Source organism: Myodes glareolus, chromosome 15, assembly GCF_982192425.1.
Source record: "Myodes glareolus chromosome 15, mMyoGla1.1, whole genome shotgun sequence".
Classification (NCBI taxonomy): Eukaryota; Metazoa; Chordata; class Mammalia; order Rodentia; family Cricetidae; genus Myodes; species Myodes glareolus.
In genome coordinates this window covers 54,022,045-54,042,014 of record NC_142040.1, presented here as the reverse complement: position 1 = coordinate 54,042,014, position 19,970 = coordinate 54,022,045, and the positions used below count along the sequence as shown (strand labels likewise).

The 19,970-nt window shown below is 45.5% G+C and overlaps 1 protein-coding gene across 3 annotated transcripts in view; it reads left to right on the top strand.

Moving 5' to 3' along the window:
- The first annotated feature begins 268 nt into the window (after positions 1 to 268).
- Positions 269 to 19,970, top strand: part of Npr3 (natriuretic peptide receptor 3) — a 68,969-nt gene continuing 49,267 nt past the window's right edge. For 2 of the 3 annotated variants that reach the window (XM_048429587.3, XM_048429576.3), the window contains exons 1-2: positions 826 to 2,140; positions 12,201 to 12,323. In XM_048429587.3, the coding sequence (XP_048285544.3) occupies positions 1,387 to 2,140; positions 12,201 to 12,323 (877 nt within the window). In that variant the 5' untranslated portion in view covers positions 826 to 1,386. Of the gene's footprint in view, positions 426 to 825; positions 2,141 to 12,200; positions 12,324 to 19,970 lie in introns of those variants that run through there. The other variant, XM_048429598.3, reaches the window with a different exon arrangement.

Sequence of the window (19,970 nt, the reverse complement as noted above, 5' to 3'; positions counted from 1 at the left end):
AATTCTCTGGAGATTTTTTTTCCCCCGCGGTGGGGCTTAGTAAACAGAACTTTTGGGGGATGCTTTCCAAGCTCCGTGACACTTCCTGGAATGGAATCATTTACCCACCATTGGAAGCAACAAGTTTCGCTTTCCTGGCCTCGGTGACCCTGCGGAGGGGTCTGTGCCCCGAGACTAGGCGACGACTGCAGCCGCTGTGATTCTAGCACGGCCCAGCAGCCCGGAGGGAGGGGAGCCACGCCGGGTGGGGGGAAGGACGGGTGCGGAAACCTCCCAGGCAGATGGGCACTCTAGGTCCGCAAATGAATCTTCTTGCACTGGGAACTTGTTCCTTGTTCTCCGACCTTGCTCCTGGGATCTGGAAGGTCAGGTGCGGGACAGGACTGGGCGCGTCCAGACAGAACGAGGCGGGAGCAAGAAAAGAGGTGAGAGCGAGTGAGACCTATGGAATTTTGCGCCGAAGCCACCAATTTGGAGACACCCCCACCCCCTGTTGCAGCGTGTGTGTCTGCGTGTGCGTTTGTGCATGTGTGCGCGCGCATTTCTTTCAAATATCTATACTTTTTTTTTTTAAATGGGGGCTAGAGAGAGTGGAGCCAGCGAGAGGCGGGGACCTTAGAGTCGCGCCGCGCCGCGAGGGCTCCCGCGGGTGTAGACGTGGGCGGCTGCGGCTTTGGGCCAAAGCTGAGCACCGGCAAGGAGTGGGGCTTAGGGACCGGGCAACCGCGAGTAGGCCAGGGGTGCGGGGAGGAGCCCTGATGTAAGAATGTTAATGAGAGGCTCCCCCAGCCCAACCCCCACCCCTCCCCACCCCCACCCACCCCACCCGCTGCAGAGACAAGCCCGGCCTCGGCTCGCCATGTGTGGTAACGCGCTCCGCCGCTGCCACGCTATTTAAACACCGGCTATGGATCCAGGAACCCGCGCGAATCAATGGGATCAAACGCGAAGGAGGTGCACCGTCAATTACAAGCACCTGGACAAGTCTAACTTTTTTTTTCTTTTACAAATAACGCCTTCAAACGCAACCTTAGCAACGCCCAAATAGAAAGCCACCTCTAAGCCAAATAGTCTATGTGCATAGGGAGGGAGAATCTATATATTTATAATAAGTCTATATGTATATTACAGACGCACAGGTTTACATTCGGTGAACTTTTCTTTTATCTTTTTCTTTCTTTGCCTTTTTTTTTTTGAAAACTTAGGGACACTGAAGAGGAGTCTTCCTCTTTCTTTTGGCGCTTTACTCAAGGGGGTATTCTGTTTTCTCGAGCGCCCAAGGGGGCGTAGAGACAGAGGAGAGAGAAGAGTGGGGAGGAAAGAGGCAGGGTGGGCGGGGGGCAGAGGGCGAGCGGGCAGCCAAGGCGAGGGCTTGCTGGCAACACGATGCAGTCCCTGCTGCTGCTTACTTTCTCGGCGTGCGTGCTGCTGGCCGGGGCGCGGCTGGCTGGCGGCGCGAGTGGTGGCGGTAGGGACAACGGGCCAGGCAGCGGGCGCCGGCAGAGAGAGGCGCTGGCGGCTCAAAAGATCGAGGTGCTTGTGCTGTTGCCCCGGGACGATTCGTACTTGTTCTCCCTGGCTCGGGTGAAGCCGGCCATCGAGTATGCTCTGCGTAGCGTGGAGGGCAACGGCACCGGGAGGAGGCTACTGCCTCCGGGCACTCGCTTCCAGGTAGCCTACGAAGACTCGGACTGTGGCAATCGTGCGCTCTTCAGCCTGGTGGACCGCGTGGCGGCGGCGCGCGGAGCCAAGCCAGACCTCATCCTGGGGCCGGTGTGCGAGTACGCGGCAGCACCGGTGGCCCGGCTGGCGTCGCACTGGGACCTGCCAATGCTGTCTGCAGGAGCGCTGGCCGCCGGCTTCCAGCACAAGGACACGGAGTACTCGCACCTCACGCGCGTGGCGCCTGCCTATGCCAAAATGGGCGAGATGATGCTCGCCCTGTTCCGCCACCACCACTGGAGCCGAGCTGCCCTGGTCTACAGCGACGACAAACTCGAGAGGAATTGCTACTTTACCCTCGAGGGGGTCCACGAGGTTTTCCAGGAGGAGGGTTTGCACACATCTGCCTACAATTTCGACGAGACCAAAGACTTGGACCTGGACGACATCGTGCGCTACATCCAGAGCAGTGAGCGAGGTGAGCAGGAAGCGCCACCCGGGTCCTTGGCTCTGTCCCAGCGGTTCTAGGTGGTTTTCCCCAAACTCCATCAACTCAGCTTTCTGCAGATCTCATCCTCCCCCGAAACCCGAGGACCCGAGGAGGGTGTATGCGGGGACTTGTTCAGGTGTGAGCTGCCTGACCCAGGGGCGGGTTGAGGGTAGCCCATCGCGGTGGAAGGGGTGTGCCTAGAGAGTCCTGGGGAAGTGGATCTGGCCGAGGGAACATTTGAGCCTACTGCTAGCGCAGTCCGTAGTATGACAGGTGTTGTCAAACACCAAGGACTTTCCCTCTTCGACAGCTCCGGGGTCCCAAGCGTTCAAGGAACTTGTTACTCTGTCCATTGCTGTTGCGCGCCCCCTTTACAGGGCGACTCCCAGCAGTGGCGCGCAGCTTATTGACTACCTAGGGGTCCCCTGGCTTCCCTGGCTGCTGTTTCCCCAGACACCAGATCTCCTTTAAAGGCTCTTTGTGTTACTCTTCCATGCCCCCTCTAGTCTCACATAAACAACCTTCTGTAGTTTCCACCTAAGTGCGTCGCTGTGTCTGGCCTCCGGCGACACTCACTTCCCCCGGGCGCGTTGGCTTCGCAGACTCTGAAAGAGCGCAGAGCTGGGCTTGATCCGAGCGCGCGCAGGATCCGGTGCGGAGCCTCCTTCCCACGGGTCCCCTCCCCGGGCTTTTCTCCCCGAGTAACAGAGGGCTTGGAACAATAGCTAATCTAGAGAGAGAGAGAGAGAAAGAGAGAGAGAGAAAGAGAGAGAGAGAGAGCTCAGTATGGGGGTTGCGATCGTGGCTACTGTGTGCGTGTAAAGCCTCCGCTGCTGCCCGCTTTTCTGTTGTGTAGATAGTTGAAGGAGCCGGGATCTCCGCATAGGGCAGTGAGTTGGGGTGTCCTGTTTGAGGTTCATAACATTCGGGAAATCCCGTCTCTGCTTTCTCTTGGTGCGCAGGCGCTCGGAATATCCGTGGTATTTCCCCTCTCCCCACAAAGCTTCCGATGTTCCGGGTTTCTGTGCGGGTAAGACCTAGGGGGACCCGACCCAGCAAGGCATCAGGCTTGTCCGCAGTTTGGACGCTGGGGACCTGGGCCTGCCTGTTGCGGAACAGCTTAGCATGAAGCTTGGGGACTCAGAACAGGTGAGGTGGCCAGGAAAAGCTTCCTGAGGGCGCCACAGCGGCCTCTCTCTCCAACTTGGCCACTCTGAACTCGAGTGAGCATGCCCTAGAGTGAAGAGGTGTTGTAGACGGTGTGGACAGGACAAGTTTGACCATAAGAACTCAAGGCTGTCTGCGTGGAATCACTGTTAGGTGCTCCGGCAGGGTACTGGTTATGTAAAAGGAAAGAAAGTGCTGTCCCGTGGTGGCAGATTTGTCCCTTCTAGGTGAGAAACCCACATCTGCTTTCCTTCCACTTTCAGTCTTCAGGGCACTGCAGCCTCTTGCGGTACTGGCACTGAAAACCTGGAGACGACCCAGGGCAGGCGGGGGGGGGGGGGGAATGGGGGTGTGTCCCCCTCCTGGCTAGATCCCAGGTTTGCAAACCCTGTCATTGCCTTGTTGAGCCCAGTGAGGTGGTGACCTTGGCACAGAGGGATGAGAAGCCTGGCAGAGCCGTCTGTCTGCCCTGTGGCCCCGGAGCTGCCCTGGGCTCCTGGAACCGTGGTGCCAGGAGGGCCAGAGCGAGAGCCGGCTCAGGTGCTGGTGTGTCCTGGTTTAAAGGGACTCCAGCTTGCATGCTGCCTGTTATTGTTTTTAAATACACTCAGATTTCTTCGCCCCCACCCCCCCTCCAGTTTAGAGGTGAAAGTTTGCTAGACAGGTGTGTGCCATCTTACAGGTGTTAACGTTATGATCATATGGATTCTTTCTCTAAAATCTGTCCAAAATATAAATAAAAATAGTTTCTTTTCCAGGCTGCCCTCCTTTCAATATCCTACTCTTTGTAGAGAAAGTTAAGGATCTCAGGATGTTTCCTGTGAATCTGAAGCTTTACTTCACTGCAATAGCCAAGGTGTTAAGTAGGGCTGTCAGTAGAGTTTGGGGCTCAGCCACATGCTAGCTGGCAGGATCCTGGGCTGTTAAACGGTATCCCAGGCACTCCCAGGCTCGCTCTTGAAGTACAGTGGGCTTCTGTAACAGCCACATCTTGGGGGATGCTGGGAAGGTTTAACGAGCTAAGCCACCAGAATGTCTTGAAACAACACCAGATCCGTGCAGTAAACGTGTGGTTTCATTGTAGCAGGCACTGTTTTCTCTATGATAACAATCGCCTTCAGCCAGAAGGGGAAGCCACGTCCTCGGAAGCACTCCTGGCTGAGGGGCACTCACCTCGGGGACCCAGCTCCTCCACTTTGCAAGGCACTGAATTTGGAACTTGTTTCTTCTGTGAAACCAGGAACTGGATGAGAATCAGGGCTTTTCCAGTTGATAGTCTGAGGTCTGGAGTGTATTTACCCAAATGTAAAAATGAAACGGATAGCATTCTGCCACAGAGCATCTTCTATCCTTGGGAGCCCTTCCCACCTCCTTTTTTGGAAAGAACATTTTAACTCTAAAATCAAATTATGGATATCTGAATATCTTAAACGTTAAAAAGTGACTTGTGACCATCTCAGTAGTAATGTAATTAATTTTTTTTTCTGGCTACATGATGCCCTTTAGAAAGGAAAACAAAAAAACCAACCAATCAACCAACCAACCAACCAACCAACCAAACATACCCTCCCCCAATCCAAATAATTATTAACTCCTAGGGTTTACCATCTAAGTCAATAATTGAAAAACTTTAAAAAGTCCAATATACTTAAAATAGATATACCTGGGCAAGTGAGATTTATTGTAAATGTTCTTATAGCATTCATTTATACTAGTGGCTAAGGTAATGACACGGAGTCGATCTCAGGTCTCAGGCATGAGAGCAATAGAGAGTTTATCAATGCTAGCTGCAGGCAGCTTCAAGAAGTAGGGAGCGGGAGATGAGATTTTCCAAGGGGCTGTTTGATCATGTATTGCATTTATTACGAGATAGTGACCAATTTTCTATATACACGAGGGGTGGCAGAGAACACTGGACAGTACATTTTGAATATCTAAGTCTTTTTATAAAGTTTCTGTGTTTAATTCCAGATAAAAATTTGAGTGTAAAGGAGACATTTTTTTTTCACCAGAAATTCCAACAGAAACTGGACAAGATGATACATTAGGCAGGTGGCTAAGTCTTGTTAGCCTTTTCCACTCAGGATTTGTCTGTTCCAGCTACTAAGAATAGTCTACAAAACACTTTAGGAAATAGATGTCTGTGGCATAAACACACACACACACACACAAGATTTTAGATGGGTGTGGTGGTACATGCCTGTAATCCCAGCATTCAGAAAACTGAGTCAAAAGGATTGTGAGTTCAAGGTCAACCTGGGTTATAGAATGTGCCCTGCTGTCCCAACGTACAAACAGACAGACAACAGACAGATGCTTTTTATTTATTACTGGATTCATTTATGCAGCTGACTTCTGACCTCGATATATCAGATGAAATGATACATTTACTATAAAAAGGACAGAGAGAAATACAATTTTTCAAGCAATGAAAGGTTATAGTTCTTTTGTTTATGTTGTTCGAAGATGCAGAACTTGAAGTAATCTACACACAATGGTTCTGCATGAAAACTAGTCTTATTCTTTTAGTTATGGCTATGTTATTTATTTGGGCCTGGATAATGGCTACAGAGGTAGAAATAGTTAATGAATACAAGAACAACTTATTTTTAGCAGTCTGGTGTAAATGACCAAATAATTTGTCAGCAGAATTTTTAAGCCAAGAACCATCATAAAGCTACCGAGCACACAGTACCAGGATAGAAAAGTACGATGGTCCACAGTGCAGAAAACACAAGAGCCCTTGGGGTGGCTACAGCTTTGCAAACAGGAGAAATAATGGTGTGGTCTGTCTTTTGTAAGCAGCATCCCTTGCTATGTAATGTAGAAACAGAAAAACCTGACTTAGGGAGAAATTAGATTTTTATTTTTATCCAAGTTAGGTACATATCTATGTAAGACCAGAAAATGACACGTCTTATCAAGAGAAAGTCTCTGGTCACTTCCTCCCTGCCTTGGTCTTACCAGAGGCCTCATTTCTGACGCTTGTGGATGTTCATAGCTATGACACCAAATAATAAGCTACTTTTGATTTTTTCTTTCGGTTTTAGGTTTTGCCTCTTGGAATGCCAGTGGAGAACGGTGGAGTTCTCTGCTAACATCTACTATCTGCTGACTACACATGCAAGCGTTTCCCTTGTCCTTTCCTCTGATATCATCTTGTCAGCATTTTTCCCTGAGCTCTGTTGTCAGGACTGATATTTATATTACCTTCTAAATGTTGTTCACAGTTGATCCACTTGGGGCTATGTTAAAAAAAAAAAAGCCTTTTTGTTTGTTTAGTCTCCTATGGACTGACGGCTAACATCGTCTGTAAATTCTCCAGGCTCCTGACTTCTTTCAGCTTAGTCATTTTCCTGGCATCCTGTGCTATTATCCTTCTGAGCTCTCTACTTAGTGTCTTCCCAAGGCTCCATCACCTATCATTTTGAGCCTGGTCCCTGTGTGCCCTCCTTTCTTGATGGATGCTCTCGTTTTTAGTGGACCACGTCTTCCAAGGCCTCTCTGACAAAGGATGGATGGAGATGCATTTTGAAATGCTTCATGCCTGAAATTTTATTCATTTTTGCCCTCATAGATGATGGTAAAATCCATGCTATACATAATCTTCCTCCTCATAATTTGATAGACTGACCCCATTGTCTTCTGGGTTCTGAAGTTGCTGTTTGTTTGAATTGATTTACATTCCAGACTTAATGTTTATAATTCCCCACCCAGAAAAATCTTAGAATCTCCTTGCTCTCTGTGGTCTAGCATTTCATCACCGTACACATTGCTGTCAGTATTTTGCCTTGGGACTTGGGAGGCCCCCTTTCCTCAGAAACTCATGTCTTTTAATTCTAAGAAAATTTCTTAAGCTATTTCTTTGATGATTTTATCCCCTTCATTTTTACTGTGCATTTTTAACTTGATGTTTGACCACCTGGCTGATTCTCTATACATCTTGTCCCCTACTTTTTTGCCCAAGATGCCTTTTGTCTGGGGATTTCTTTTTGCTGCTCTCCAAAATTACTATCACATTTAAATTTTTTAAAGATTTATTTCTATTATTTTATGTGTATGCTTTTTTTTTTTTGCCTGCATGTATATTGTGCACCACATGCGTGCCTGGTGTCTTGGTGCCCGAGGAGGTGATGAGCCTTCATGTGGGTGCTGGGAATCAAACCTGGATCCTTTACAGCAAGAAATGCTCTTGCCCACTGAGCCAGCTCTCCAGCCCGTACCATTGCCTTTTTCCTTTCTAGGCTCACACTCTCAGTGTGCAGCTCATGGTGTACTCTGCTCCGCCTGCAAGCAGCAGCTCCTTCTCCTGTGTCTAAGGAGAGCCCTACATGGAACATGGGTGTGAGAGTCAGGTGGGAATGTGGGAAAGACCCATTTTACTGCTCTTTAGACTAGTTGGAGAGCATACATTTAAAATGCTGCTGAAAGGGTCTGCCCACCCTCAGCTGTAGGTAGGGACAGCCGCAAATCGTCAAGAGCGGCGCTTACTTGATCGTCCTCTTCCTGGAGCAGCCAACTCTTTGCCCACGTGTCTACTGTAGCCTACAGTGTATTGTGTGGAAGTGGAGATATCTCGGAGGAGTAGAAAGAGCCCAGCACATGCCTCCATGTCTCCTGCTCTTCCAGACTCACCAATAAGATAATTCACTACTTTCCGTCTTGCTGGGGCTAGTGAGAGGACAAATGAAAGCCCCCAAGGGATGGGAGATGCTAACTCATTGTAGCTGTCTTGATAGAAACCCAAGAATGGGGAAAGGAGATTCCCCTACTGTGTGTGGGGATGCCCCTTGGAATGTGTTCATCTTTCTTAATTAACATTTGAAGCTACTCCTGCATACTTAACCCCTTTGATTATAAGAACATGCTGCAATAATGAGAAACCATTTATGGGGGGACAGTGTGGCTCCCAGAAGGGAAAGGATGACACCTAATGTCACAAAGTGGGGGTAGAGTGAAAAATACGGCTACTAAGAACACCTAGCATCATAACATTATCCCCTTTTTTTCTGGTTTAATATTTTGTTCTCAAATAAATATCTATGTATTAAAGTGAGGCTTGGTGGCACACCTTTAATCCCAGCCCTCAGAAGGCAGAGGCAGATGGACGTCTGTGGTTTTCAGGCCAGCCTGTTCTATACAGTGAGTTCTGGGACAGGACAGGGTCACACAGAGAGACCCTGTCTAAAACAAACAGAAAACCAGTTAATGTTTATGTATTGAAATGCATGTTGATATCACAAAAGCTGTCTGCATTGACGTCCATTTGTGTAGGAGGATCGGCAGACGCTGTTTCTCTGTAAATCTTACATGTTGTCGGGAGGTCCGGGGAGCTAGTAAGTTTTCCTGAGGGTGACACACACTTCCATACATCTCCACAGTTGTACTGAATCTGCGCATGTCACTTGTGCTTATCAACTGTGTAATTTGGTTACTGTATAAAACAATGGAATATGAGTGAGAACAGAAAAACTATCTCAGGAAGGAGACACATTTCAAGTCTTTGATAAACCGTATAAAGGAAAATTTGCTAAACATACCCACAGTTCACTTAGGCATGAATGAGATAACCCTAAAAGATCGAACACTATGAAAAGCTAGGGTCCTTTATTCTGAGTGCGTTGTTGGTGGTATTAAATTCTTGCTTCTACTTAAACTGGAACTAGATGACAACGTGTGTTGTGGGTTTAGATTATCTGAGAGAAACAATGCTCTGCACCTGACCTTGGGCAAGAGGATTTCCTTTTGGGAGTAGACGGTATGCTCGACACAAAATGGGCAGGATTGTAAAGAACCAAAGTCTAAACAGTTGCTCTCTGACACACTTGCTCAGTCACAAATGGAAAAATTAATCAGAAGCAGTGATAGAAACAGGGAGAGAGGCAGGATAAAGAGGCAAAGCAGGAATGTAAAAACATAAGTACCATGAAAACCAGGTCATCTGGGACTTTAGGGTGCTAATTTTTTGGCCTCAGGGTACAGTCTGTTTTACCCTAAGGCAGGGATAGCTCTATCAAGGATGCTTCGGGTCCACCTCCAGTACCTTTGGATGCTTGAATCACCCCCTCCCCCTGCTTCTCTGATTCTTATTTCCTCCTTTGTAGCAGCCCACTGCTTACAATTTGGTTCCCCAGTTAGCACGCCTAGATGCAGGAGATAACGACACAAGTGTATTCGTGACCATTCTGGTCACCTATGGAACTTAAGCCACCCAAAGCTCTGACTATCTGTTTAGAAATACCTTGTAGGCTAGGTGCCCAATGGTCCAGCAGGATCTGGTTGTCTACATATGGCTACTGAGACACACTGTACTCTAGATACTTGATACAAATTGATAAGGGATCCTCAGTAGACAGCCAATCAGAGCTTCATGGACCCCCCCCTGAAGATACCAACTCTTGGAATCCATGCTCTTCAAACGTGCCCAGCCTTCGCCTCTTGTTGGCTATTTTACGAGATACTCGGCCTGTGATTTTTCCCATTGAAGGGGCTTGATCTACAATGAGGGCTCAAGTTAGTAATTAGGAGTTTCTTTGAGAGCTTCTTTATTGAGACATCTTGGGATTTTTCTAAAATCCCAAATGTATAATTACATTTCCAAAAGAAGCAACAGCTACTCTCACTGTTATGGGGCTCAGGAATTTTGCTTTGTCCCCAAACCATGTTTCCTAAGGTGCTGCTACCTTGTGCAGGAAGCCTTTCTCTGGTTAGAAATGTCCGTCCTAGCCTGACACCCTGAGCTAATGTGCCTTGTGAATGGCATATCAACAGGAGGCCAGGCTGCCATGCAGAATGGCAAGGCTGCTTGTGCACAGCCTGCAATTTGTTTTATGTCTTTTAGCACCTCTACTTTTACAAAGAGCACACATATCTCAGAGGGCTGGCACGCACCACGAGAAGGCGGTTTACAGTGCCCAGGCTTCTGAGGTTCTCCTCACAGTCTGTGTAAGAGGCAAATACAGTTCTCCTGGTCAGGGGGCCTGCAAGCCAAGAACCAGCGGATTGACTGGGCAGTGGCCAAATTCCCATTCCACTCTAGCCCGTGTCACCCTTAGGTTGCGGGCAACGATCTCTTAAAGCTGTGTAAAGTCGCTTATGTTTGACGGCGTGACTACAAACTGAAAGACCGTGAAAAGTGAATGTGTGTGTGTGTGCTGGGATCTTAGTCTCTGTTCCTCTGTGTTGGGCCTCCTTCAAAATAATGTTTGTAAATGAACACAGAAGAAGGTGTGTGCTCATGGCTGATTTGCCAGAGGAATGTTCTCTCTGATCCCATCCACTGCTTTCCCCGGAGAAGGTGTTTACTGTAGTATTAAGAAAGAGAAGCAGTCATCATTGTCTCCTGTCTGTTTTCATTTGTTCTGTTTTTGAGGCAGCTCAGGAGGCCTCGAGCTCACTATGTAGCCCAGGCTGCCCTGAAACTTACGGCAATCCTCCTGCCTCAGTCTCCCATGCACTGGAATTACAAGCACAAACCATCATGCCCAGCTCTTCCTGCTGTATAGCCTTTACTCAGATTTCACCAATTGTTGATATGTTGTCCTTTTCTCTTAAAATTTCACTTTTTCCCCCTCTCTTTCCTATTTCTTCTGATTTCCGATGTATGTATGTACATATGCATGTATTAATAATCAATAAACCATCCTTCTACCCATCCATCCCTTGTCGATCTATATCTATTTGATTTTCAGATAAGGTCCTCTTATATAGCCCAAGGTAGACTTGATTCTTCTACCTTTGACTGTCAGGGATTGAACACTATTGAGATGTATTTGTGTAAACAGATATATGGACAAAATTACAAAGACAATACAAAGATTATGCTATGAAACATTTGAGAACAATTTAACAGAACCATGCTCTGTATCACTAAACTCATTTCTTTTTTTTTTGAGACAAAGTCTCATTGAACTCAGTCTGGACTCAGATTTTGAGGATGACCCGCACAGCGCTGAGATTACCGGTGTACACCGCTGTTCCCATTTTTGTGTGGAGCTGAGGAGCAAACCCACGACTGTGGGCACTCTAGGCAAAGACTCTACAGACCGAGTCACATTCCCCAGCTTTCTCAAAGCATTTAAGAACAAGGGTGTTTATATAAACAACTATAGTAATGGTCCTGAAAACAAGAGTCTTAATGCAAACACATCCTGCTGTCTAACTACAGACTTGAAGTGAAATGTCACCACCTGTCTCTTGATGTCCTGATAGAAGATCTTTCACTTGTATTTTAAGGAGCGTAGGTGGGTCACGCATCCTACCATCTTCTAGGTTGGATCTGTCACTGCTTCCTTCTGACCAGATGATGCACTGTGCCCGTCTGTATATTTCTGGCCTTCTGTGTGTTCCATCAGGAGGCTGCTGTGTCTGTGTCCTCAAAGTGATGCTGCTTCCTGTCTCTTGGTTGGGGTGTTGTTTGCTAAGTTTCGCTAAGTTAAAATTCTTGTGTCTTTCCCTTTTATCCACGGTTTCATCTTGGGATTTAGCTACCCATAGCCATATGGTTTGAAAATTTTAAATGAAAATTTCTGCAGGCAAACAGTTCTTAAGTTTTAAGTTACATTTGTTGTAGTATATTGTTATAATTGTTCTGTTTTATTATTATTGCTATTGCCCATCTGTCTAACTTAGACGTTAAGTTTTATCATAAGTATGTATATTTGGGAAAAAAATGGTATGTTTTTCTATCCAACTTTTGGGAATGCTTTGGGATCTGGGAATGTACCTCCTGTGGATAAGTGGCGACCATGAATTAGGTAGTTTACAAGGAGATATTCAAGACTCTACAAACCACCCAGTCTGCATCTGCGGTCGCCTGGTTGTTTTGGCCCGTTGTCAGCCTGTTGTGTTTGGGTGACTCACACATTGTTTCTCTCCCCAGTGGTTATCATGTGTGCCAGTGGCGACACCATTCGAAGTATCATGTTGGCGGTGCACAGACACGGCATGACGAGTGGAGACTACGCCTTCTTCAACATCGAGCTGTTCAACAGTTCTTCCTACGGTAACCGCTTCCAGCTCCTCCAACTCTGCTCAAGTGTCAGAAAGAGGAGTGAGGAAGAGTCAAAAGCTTTAGTGAGGACCGTAGATGTGATTTCAGTTACCCTAGGAACCATATTGGATTTTGAAAATTCATGATCCTGAGTACTTCCACAATGCCCCATAGTTTCTCAAGCTTTTCGTATTTTTCAAGAACCCAGTGGGAGCAAAAGACACCATGTACCTAGGGTGTCAAAAAAAATTGTGTGGGTCAGCATAGTCCATTCCTAACTTTACAGGAACATACATGTAGGCACCAGGTGTTCTTGTCATGACAGATTTCCAGAATAATTTAAGTGTGATTTGGGATAGAATTTTAGGTATCAGGAACAGATTAGAACTATATGATGTGAATTCTATCCTATATGCTATAGGATAGAATATGCCAAGGTGTGCCATAGTTAGCACATAGCACATAGTTATTGTTTAATAAAACTTTTAGTAATAAAATATGTAAATATATATTATTTATTCATATTATGTGTGTATTTCTTATAGGCTACAATAGGAAATAGAATAATGAACACTGCAAGTTGAGATAAAAGCACTTGGAAGTCTTTGTTCCTAACCCTCCCTTCTTGTAGCTTACTGCATATTAATCCTTTCTTAAGTAGAATTTCATGAGCCACTGACATATTGGGTGAAGACATCTTGGATTCCTTATAATGGATTTAGGGAAACTCCCAAGGTCTGTGTAATAGAGGATTAATTTTTTTAAAAATAAAGTAAGTGTTTATCTGCATCTTGGTGTTTTGCCTGCGTGCATGTCTGTGCATCACATGTGTGCAGTGCCCGAAGAGGCCGACAGAGGGCGCTGGGTACCCTGGGAACTAGCATTACAAACCGTTGTAAGCCATGTGGATGCTGGGTTTTGAATCTGGCTCCTCTGGAAGAGAAGCCAGCGCTCTTAACCACTGAGTCATCTCTCCAGCCCCCACGTAATGGAAGAAAGCTTAAGGGGCTCATTATGATCACAAATACAAGCCTTTTCCTCCCACTATAGTTAGGACGGTCTCGGAAGTCGACACTTGAGGATTTTTTTTTTTTTTTTACAAACATATACACTGACTGCTCAAGGCCACACAGCTCTTCCGAGAGCTTGCTGATGATGTATAGTTATTTAGATAGGATCCAAGCCTTTAAACATTCACTGTGGTTTCCTGCCCCGATTTCCTGGCTTACTTAAGCAGTGATCATTGTGTATATACAGATAATATAACACACTTCTGGGGAATAAAGGAAAGTTGATGAAACAGAACTAACCACTGCTTCCTGTAATGGATAGCCCTGGCCATGTGGTGCTTGCAGGATAAATGCAGTATTTCACGCTACACGCTACCATTATAGTCTTTCTGTCCCTCTTTTCTATTAAGCAGGATGTTGTCCTCATTTATTGACTTAAGACCAGAATGTCATAATACCAGTGACTGCAACACTGAGTTAACACAGGGGTCAAAACAGGTTAAAGGGAAAACATCTATTCCGCCTTACAAGATGAAAAACAGAATTTAAGGTGGTGTGTAAGAATGTGTGCTATAAACAGACAAGCACATTTACATGCATTATGCACACAGTTCTAATAATAAATGCTACTACAGGGTTCCTTCATCTCCGGATAAAGCTTGTGGTGCTTTCCCCTGTTATTATAATAAGTGAGCATTGCTGAAACTGTGGAAAATCTATAAAAACAACTGGAAGAAAATAAGCTAAAATTCTACCACTGAGATAAAAAGTTAAATTGCAATTTCTTAGAAAGAAAGAAAAAGGAAATACATATTTTTGTCTATTATATGTATGTCTATTTCACAAGAAAATTTTTCAATAAAATGATCATATTATGGTACAACTACCTAGTACATCTTTAATTAATCTCTATTTCTTAACACTACTCCCAGGATCTTGTTATTAAGAACAGTACATTGAATAGTCTGATATGTATATATACTTATAGTCACACAGTTAGACATATATTATATATTATGTAATATAAATTCCTAGAAGTGCAAATGCTGGCTCAGTTGTTATATGCAAACATTGACAGGAATTGGCAAATTTCCTCATACAGAGGTTTTACCAATTTATAGTTTTAGACAATGATGAAATTTTCTATACTGGTATATCCTTTATCAATTTTGCAAAATATATCATTATTAGAATTTATATTTTTGTTCATAAGCAAAGTTTCCGTAGTTTAATTTTTAATCTATTATTCTAAGTGTGTGTGTGTATGTATACATGTGCTGTGGTGTGTGTGTGTATGTACACTTGCTGTGGTGTGTGTGTGTGTATACATGTGCTGTGGTGTGTGTGTATACATGTGCTGTGGTGTGCATGTGGAGCTCAGAAGACAGTTTTATGAAGCTGTTTCTCTCCTATCTTTGTGTGAGTTCTGGGGACTTATTTTTTTGAGACAGAGTCTCTCTAAGTATCCCTGGTTATCCTGGAACTCTCTATGTAGAGCAGGCTGGCCTTGAACCCACAGAGATCCACTGGCCTATCTCCCAGGTGCTGCATTAAAGGTATATGATACTATGCCTGGGCAAACTAACTACTTTAGGCTGAGCAACCAGTGACTTTTAGACTTACAGAAAACTTGCAAAAGCCATAGAGCTCATGCATATATCTTTAAATTATTTTTTTATACACTAAAACCTTAGGCCATGGATTCAAGTTTTTGTTATCTCTTTAAATTTTTTTTGTTTTAGATTTATGTCCTTAATGTTATGTGTGCGGGTGTTTGCCTGGCATGTGTGTATGTGCCCACAGAGGGCAGAAGAAGGTTGTGAACCACCATGTGGTGCTGAGAGTCAAGCTCAGGTCCTCTGCAAGAGCAGCCAGTGCTCTTAACTGCCAAGCCATCTCTTTACCTCCAGTTTTGTTTCTTTTTTTTTTTATATTTATTTATTTATTATGTATACAATATTCTGTCTGTGTGTATGCCCGCAGGCCAGAAGAGGGCACCAGATCCCCTTACAGATGGTTGTGAGCCACCATGTGGTTGCTGGGAATTGAACTCAGGACCTTTGGAAGAGCAGGCAATGCTCTTAACCTCTGAGCCATCTCTCCAGCCCCTTGTTTCTTTAATTGCAAAATGGTTTCACACAAATCACAATGAATTCTCGAAGTTTCTGATTAAATCTGCATTATTTTATATTTTACCGTACATTTGCTCAGACTTTGAGTTCTGATCTCGGTCAGCCTGAGAGACTGACCCCTATACTGTCTTTCTGCCAAGACTGAAGAGTCAACAGCTTAACTTGCTCTTTGAACAGTGAGTTAACCTGCCCTCCCTTGCAGCCTTAGTCTGTTCCAATGATACACCAGCCTGAGCCACAAGTCAACACACGAGAGAATGTATGTTAAATGCCCCCACCCCCATCTTAGGAAACATAATAGCTATTTAACAAAGATTTGCCACTCTGATTGTTAGTCTTAGTTCGCTTGGACCACTGCACATGGGACTTTAAAAACTGTACAGGTTTTGAACTTTTCTCTGATGCTAGTTTTATTTCGTGTGATTCTTCTGCTGCTGTGGTCGCCCACTTTCAGCTGATCTACCCTATGGGGCTGCGTGCATTATGCATCACACCTGCAAGCGAGTGGTCCCTCAACTAGAGTGGGGGCAGATGTAGAGGTGTCTTTGACCCGAAAGAGCTCTGGAGGAGGGAGGTTCACGCTAGGGATCTGAGTCAAGAAGGTCATTACTGGTACAAGCTTCATACGTTTCCTGTCTCCATTTCCAATTATGGAAGATTGTGGCCAGGGCTGCAGGGGCGTGGCTTACTGTAAGTCAAGCTAGGTCAAGGACAGCAGATAGATCTTCCAGGTGACTCTGCTCTCTTTGTTGGCTACCACAGAAGCTCTACTGAGCTTCTGGTTGTTTGGGATTGGCTACCCTTGGAAAAAGACCGGATCAGAAACTGTATTCCTAGTTGGACTCCCTAATATCAAAACTGGTGTGAAATTCTGTAAGGCGGGGTGGGGGATGGTGGGTGTTGTGTGGTGCCTTTCTGCGTCTTCCACAGACCCTGAAGTGTCTTCTTCCTCAGAGCAGGAGTGACCAATGGAAACACAGTGAACAGACTCACCTGAACCTGAGCATCATTATGAGGGTCTTCTTTGATAATTGAAACCCCCATAATCAGAGTTGTAATTCCAAAAGGTTCTACCATCTGGCTTTACAGACAGCCCCTCACACAAACTGTATACCAGTTCTAGAGAAGGGGTTCTCCATCTTCCTAAGCGGTGACCCTTTAATACAGTTCTTTATGCTGTGAGGGAAATCTCCAACCATAACATTGTTTCGTCGCTACTTTATAACTAAGTTTGCTACTCTTATGAATCATAGCGTAAATATCTGATTTGCAGGATGTCTATCTAATATGTGACTCACAGAGGGGTTGTGATCTGCATGTTGAGAACCTCTAGAGGCACAGCATGCGTTTTCGCTGGTACTTTTAGAAGACATAGTTGACAGCATGTCTCTTCTCTTAATACTAAATTCTGAGTCTTGGTGAGACCTCAGAATTATCTGCAGACTTGCCCAAATTTTATGGCCACAAGAGTTCAGTGCAGAATACAACATGGGTTAATGAAAGTGTTTGAAGCGATTTTTAAAACTGAACTTTAAAAAAAAAACAAACCCTAGAGAGTAGACAGTTGTATTGCCTTACAGATGTTTTCTCGGCATCTACTGGCATTTCTCTCTAGTTGTATTACCCGCCTCACCACCCTCTCCAAAGGGGTAGAGTGGGAAGCTACTTGCACAATCTCAACCACAACTGAGGCCGCACTCACCTCGCCTTCCTGAGAACTCAGACAGCAGGAATTCAGGTGAGGCTGGACAGAGAGTCGAACACAGACCTAAGAGGAGGGACTGAATTTATAACACTTTGCCACAAAGATGATATATGCACGTGGAAGTCAACCTGGAGCAGAGAGGAAAAAGACAGGGATTCTCATATAATCCCTTGGCTGGAGTGGTTGCCTGGCAGCATCTCAGGATGTCTTCTCTTTTTCCTGGGCTACCATTTTCTTTTGAATCCATGTGTTGTGCACTACAGATGTAGTCTTATATCTTGGAGTGCCTCAGCTTTGAGGAGCCGAGCCTAGATGGGGCAGGGGTCTGGGCCTGGCTTGCATTTGCTCCTGTTTCTGTGACTGATCTCCTAGTTCCTTGGTTTCCTCATCTGGAAGACATGACCGTTCAGTGTTTTCCGTAGGGCTGCTGTGGGAGTAGGAGAGCGCAATGCTACAGGCAACGCGGCTATACCGAACTGTGGGCCATACTGCTGGGGGTGTCTGGGAGCCTAGCCTCTGGCACTGTGGGACACTGGGCCTGTGTAGACTGGGTAAGACGAGGCGTGATGGGTGCTTTGCTTTCACTTACTGGAGCTGAAGAGCCACAGCGGTCGGCAGGCAGGGTAGATGAAGGACAGGCACGGTTTCTTGGGCAGATTATGGTTCCCAGATATTCCTTCATGTCAGGCGACATATGTTGAAGGCCTACCATGTGCTCAGTCCTTGGAGGTACTGGGAGCTGCAGGATGTCACAGACTGGCTAAACACAGACTGTCTTCCCTTTCATACATGTTTTGGATTTTCTTCACTCAGTGCAAGCTTGAGTTTCTGTAATATTAAAATCTGTCCTTCTTCCCCCCTCCCTCCCCTCCTGTCCCTATTTTCCCTCCCTCTGCTCTTCTTCTCTTCCCCTCTTTCCTTCCCTGTTGTGTCCCATCCCCCTTTGTGGTACACGGTGTTGCTTAGCTGCCCAGATTGGCCTCAGACTTGACAGCTTCTAGAAGGTATATAGGTATGCACCTCCTCATGGGCTCGCGATGTTCTGTTTTGTGTTGCCTGGGTAGTCGCTGGTCACATGCCACACGTGGCTGACTATTAAACACTTGAAATGGGGCACATGTGATGAAAAAATTGAATTTTCAGCTAATTTGGATTTAAATGGTAACACGTGCAGCCAGAGGTTGCTCTGTGGGATGCTGTAGCTCTAGGACAGCCCGGGATGGTTTCTAACTACTCCTTTCTGGAAATCTTATGCTCCTGACTTTGAGGCCACTGTTCACTTTCTAGTTCTGTTAGTGCCTCTCTACTTCCTAACTATTTCTGTTCACTAACAACAGGCTGTGCTCAGCCCTCTCTTTTTCCTCCTACACCTTCTTCTTTGGGGTAGACAGCCGCTGGGCTCCACCCCTGATCTGGGTAGAAATGACACTCAATGCCTTTTCTAGCCGGTACTCGCTCTGGCTTCAGACTTGTTTCTAACCTTAGCCTGGCAGTAGCCCGTGGGCATTCTGCAGTCAGTGTAGATCTGCAGCGACATGAACACCATCGTTTCTTCCCATTCTCCTCTTCTTCACTCAGCTTCTCTTCTAAGGCCTGTCACTGCGCCTCTTCTTCCCTTGGCATCCTTCCAGATGCAGTTTCCTCTCTGTTGACCTCCTCTCCCTCACCACTGTAGAGTCTGGGGTTCTATGAGTGTATGGTTGTCTCATTTTCATTCTCATGGGTTCTATTTCTTTTTGTGATTATAAAAGCAGAGAAATATTTATTTTTGAAAAAAGTTACTATTGTATCAAAAATGCCAGAAAATCAATAAAATAAAATAAAAAGAGATAAGAAAAGGAAACTTCTCGTGAGCTTGACCTCCTGGAGGCCAGTTTTGTGTTTCTGGCGTGTGACCTGACACACATGACCTCTCTTACCCTCTTGCTTGGTTTACTGTGGCTGCGAATGCTGTGTCTCCCCACTCTAATCCGCTGCTATTTCCTAAGGCACGGTCCTCATCCTGCCGTTCTTCTGTTCCGCTCGTAAATCTCCAGAGGCACCTAGTTGTCTGCTGAATCAAATTTGTCCCCACTGATGGAACAGCACACCACATCGGCCTTTGCTTTACTCGGGGTGTGGGAGAAGAGCTCACTCAAGAAGTTAACGGTTGTGAACAGATGCCTACTTACGTTGGTTTGCGTTTATTCAGCATTATAATTTCTATTGCTTTGTTTTAGAAAAAGAAACTCTAAAGTTATTAATTTTAGGTCCTGTTTGATGGCATTATTAGACTGTATGAAACATGTTCTTCCTGTTTCATTTGCTGTGATAATTGTTGTTATAGTTCTACATATCTTTTCTATCATAGTGTAAGGCCCCACAAGGTTAAGAATTTCCCTTCTTAAGTTCCTAGAGAAAACTGAACTCTTATCCATTGATGAAAAGCTATAATTCTCTTTGCCTAGAAAAATCAGTACTTATAAGCACTCCCACTTGTGCCCTCTTAAACCTAGTGTGGGGATCAAATTCAGGCACTAAGTTATGGTAGGGAAGTAGCTTTAGCAGTTAAGAGTGTGCACTACTCTTGCAGAGGATCTGAGTTAGGGTCCCAGCATCCATATTTGGCAGTTCAACAATCCCCTGTAGCTCCAGTTTGAGGAGACCAGTGCCCTCTTTTGGTCTCTGCAGGCATAGGTGCATGTACACATACCCATAATTAAAAAGAAACACAACTGAAAATAAGAAAATTATTTAATAAATGCTTCTTGTATGTCTGTAGGAAGCAGGTTCTTCCACGGGGACTCTTGGACTTCAGGGTCCCCACAGCTGG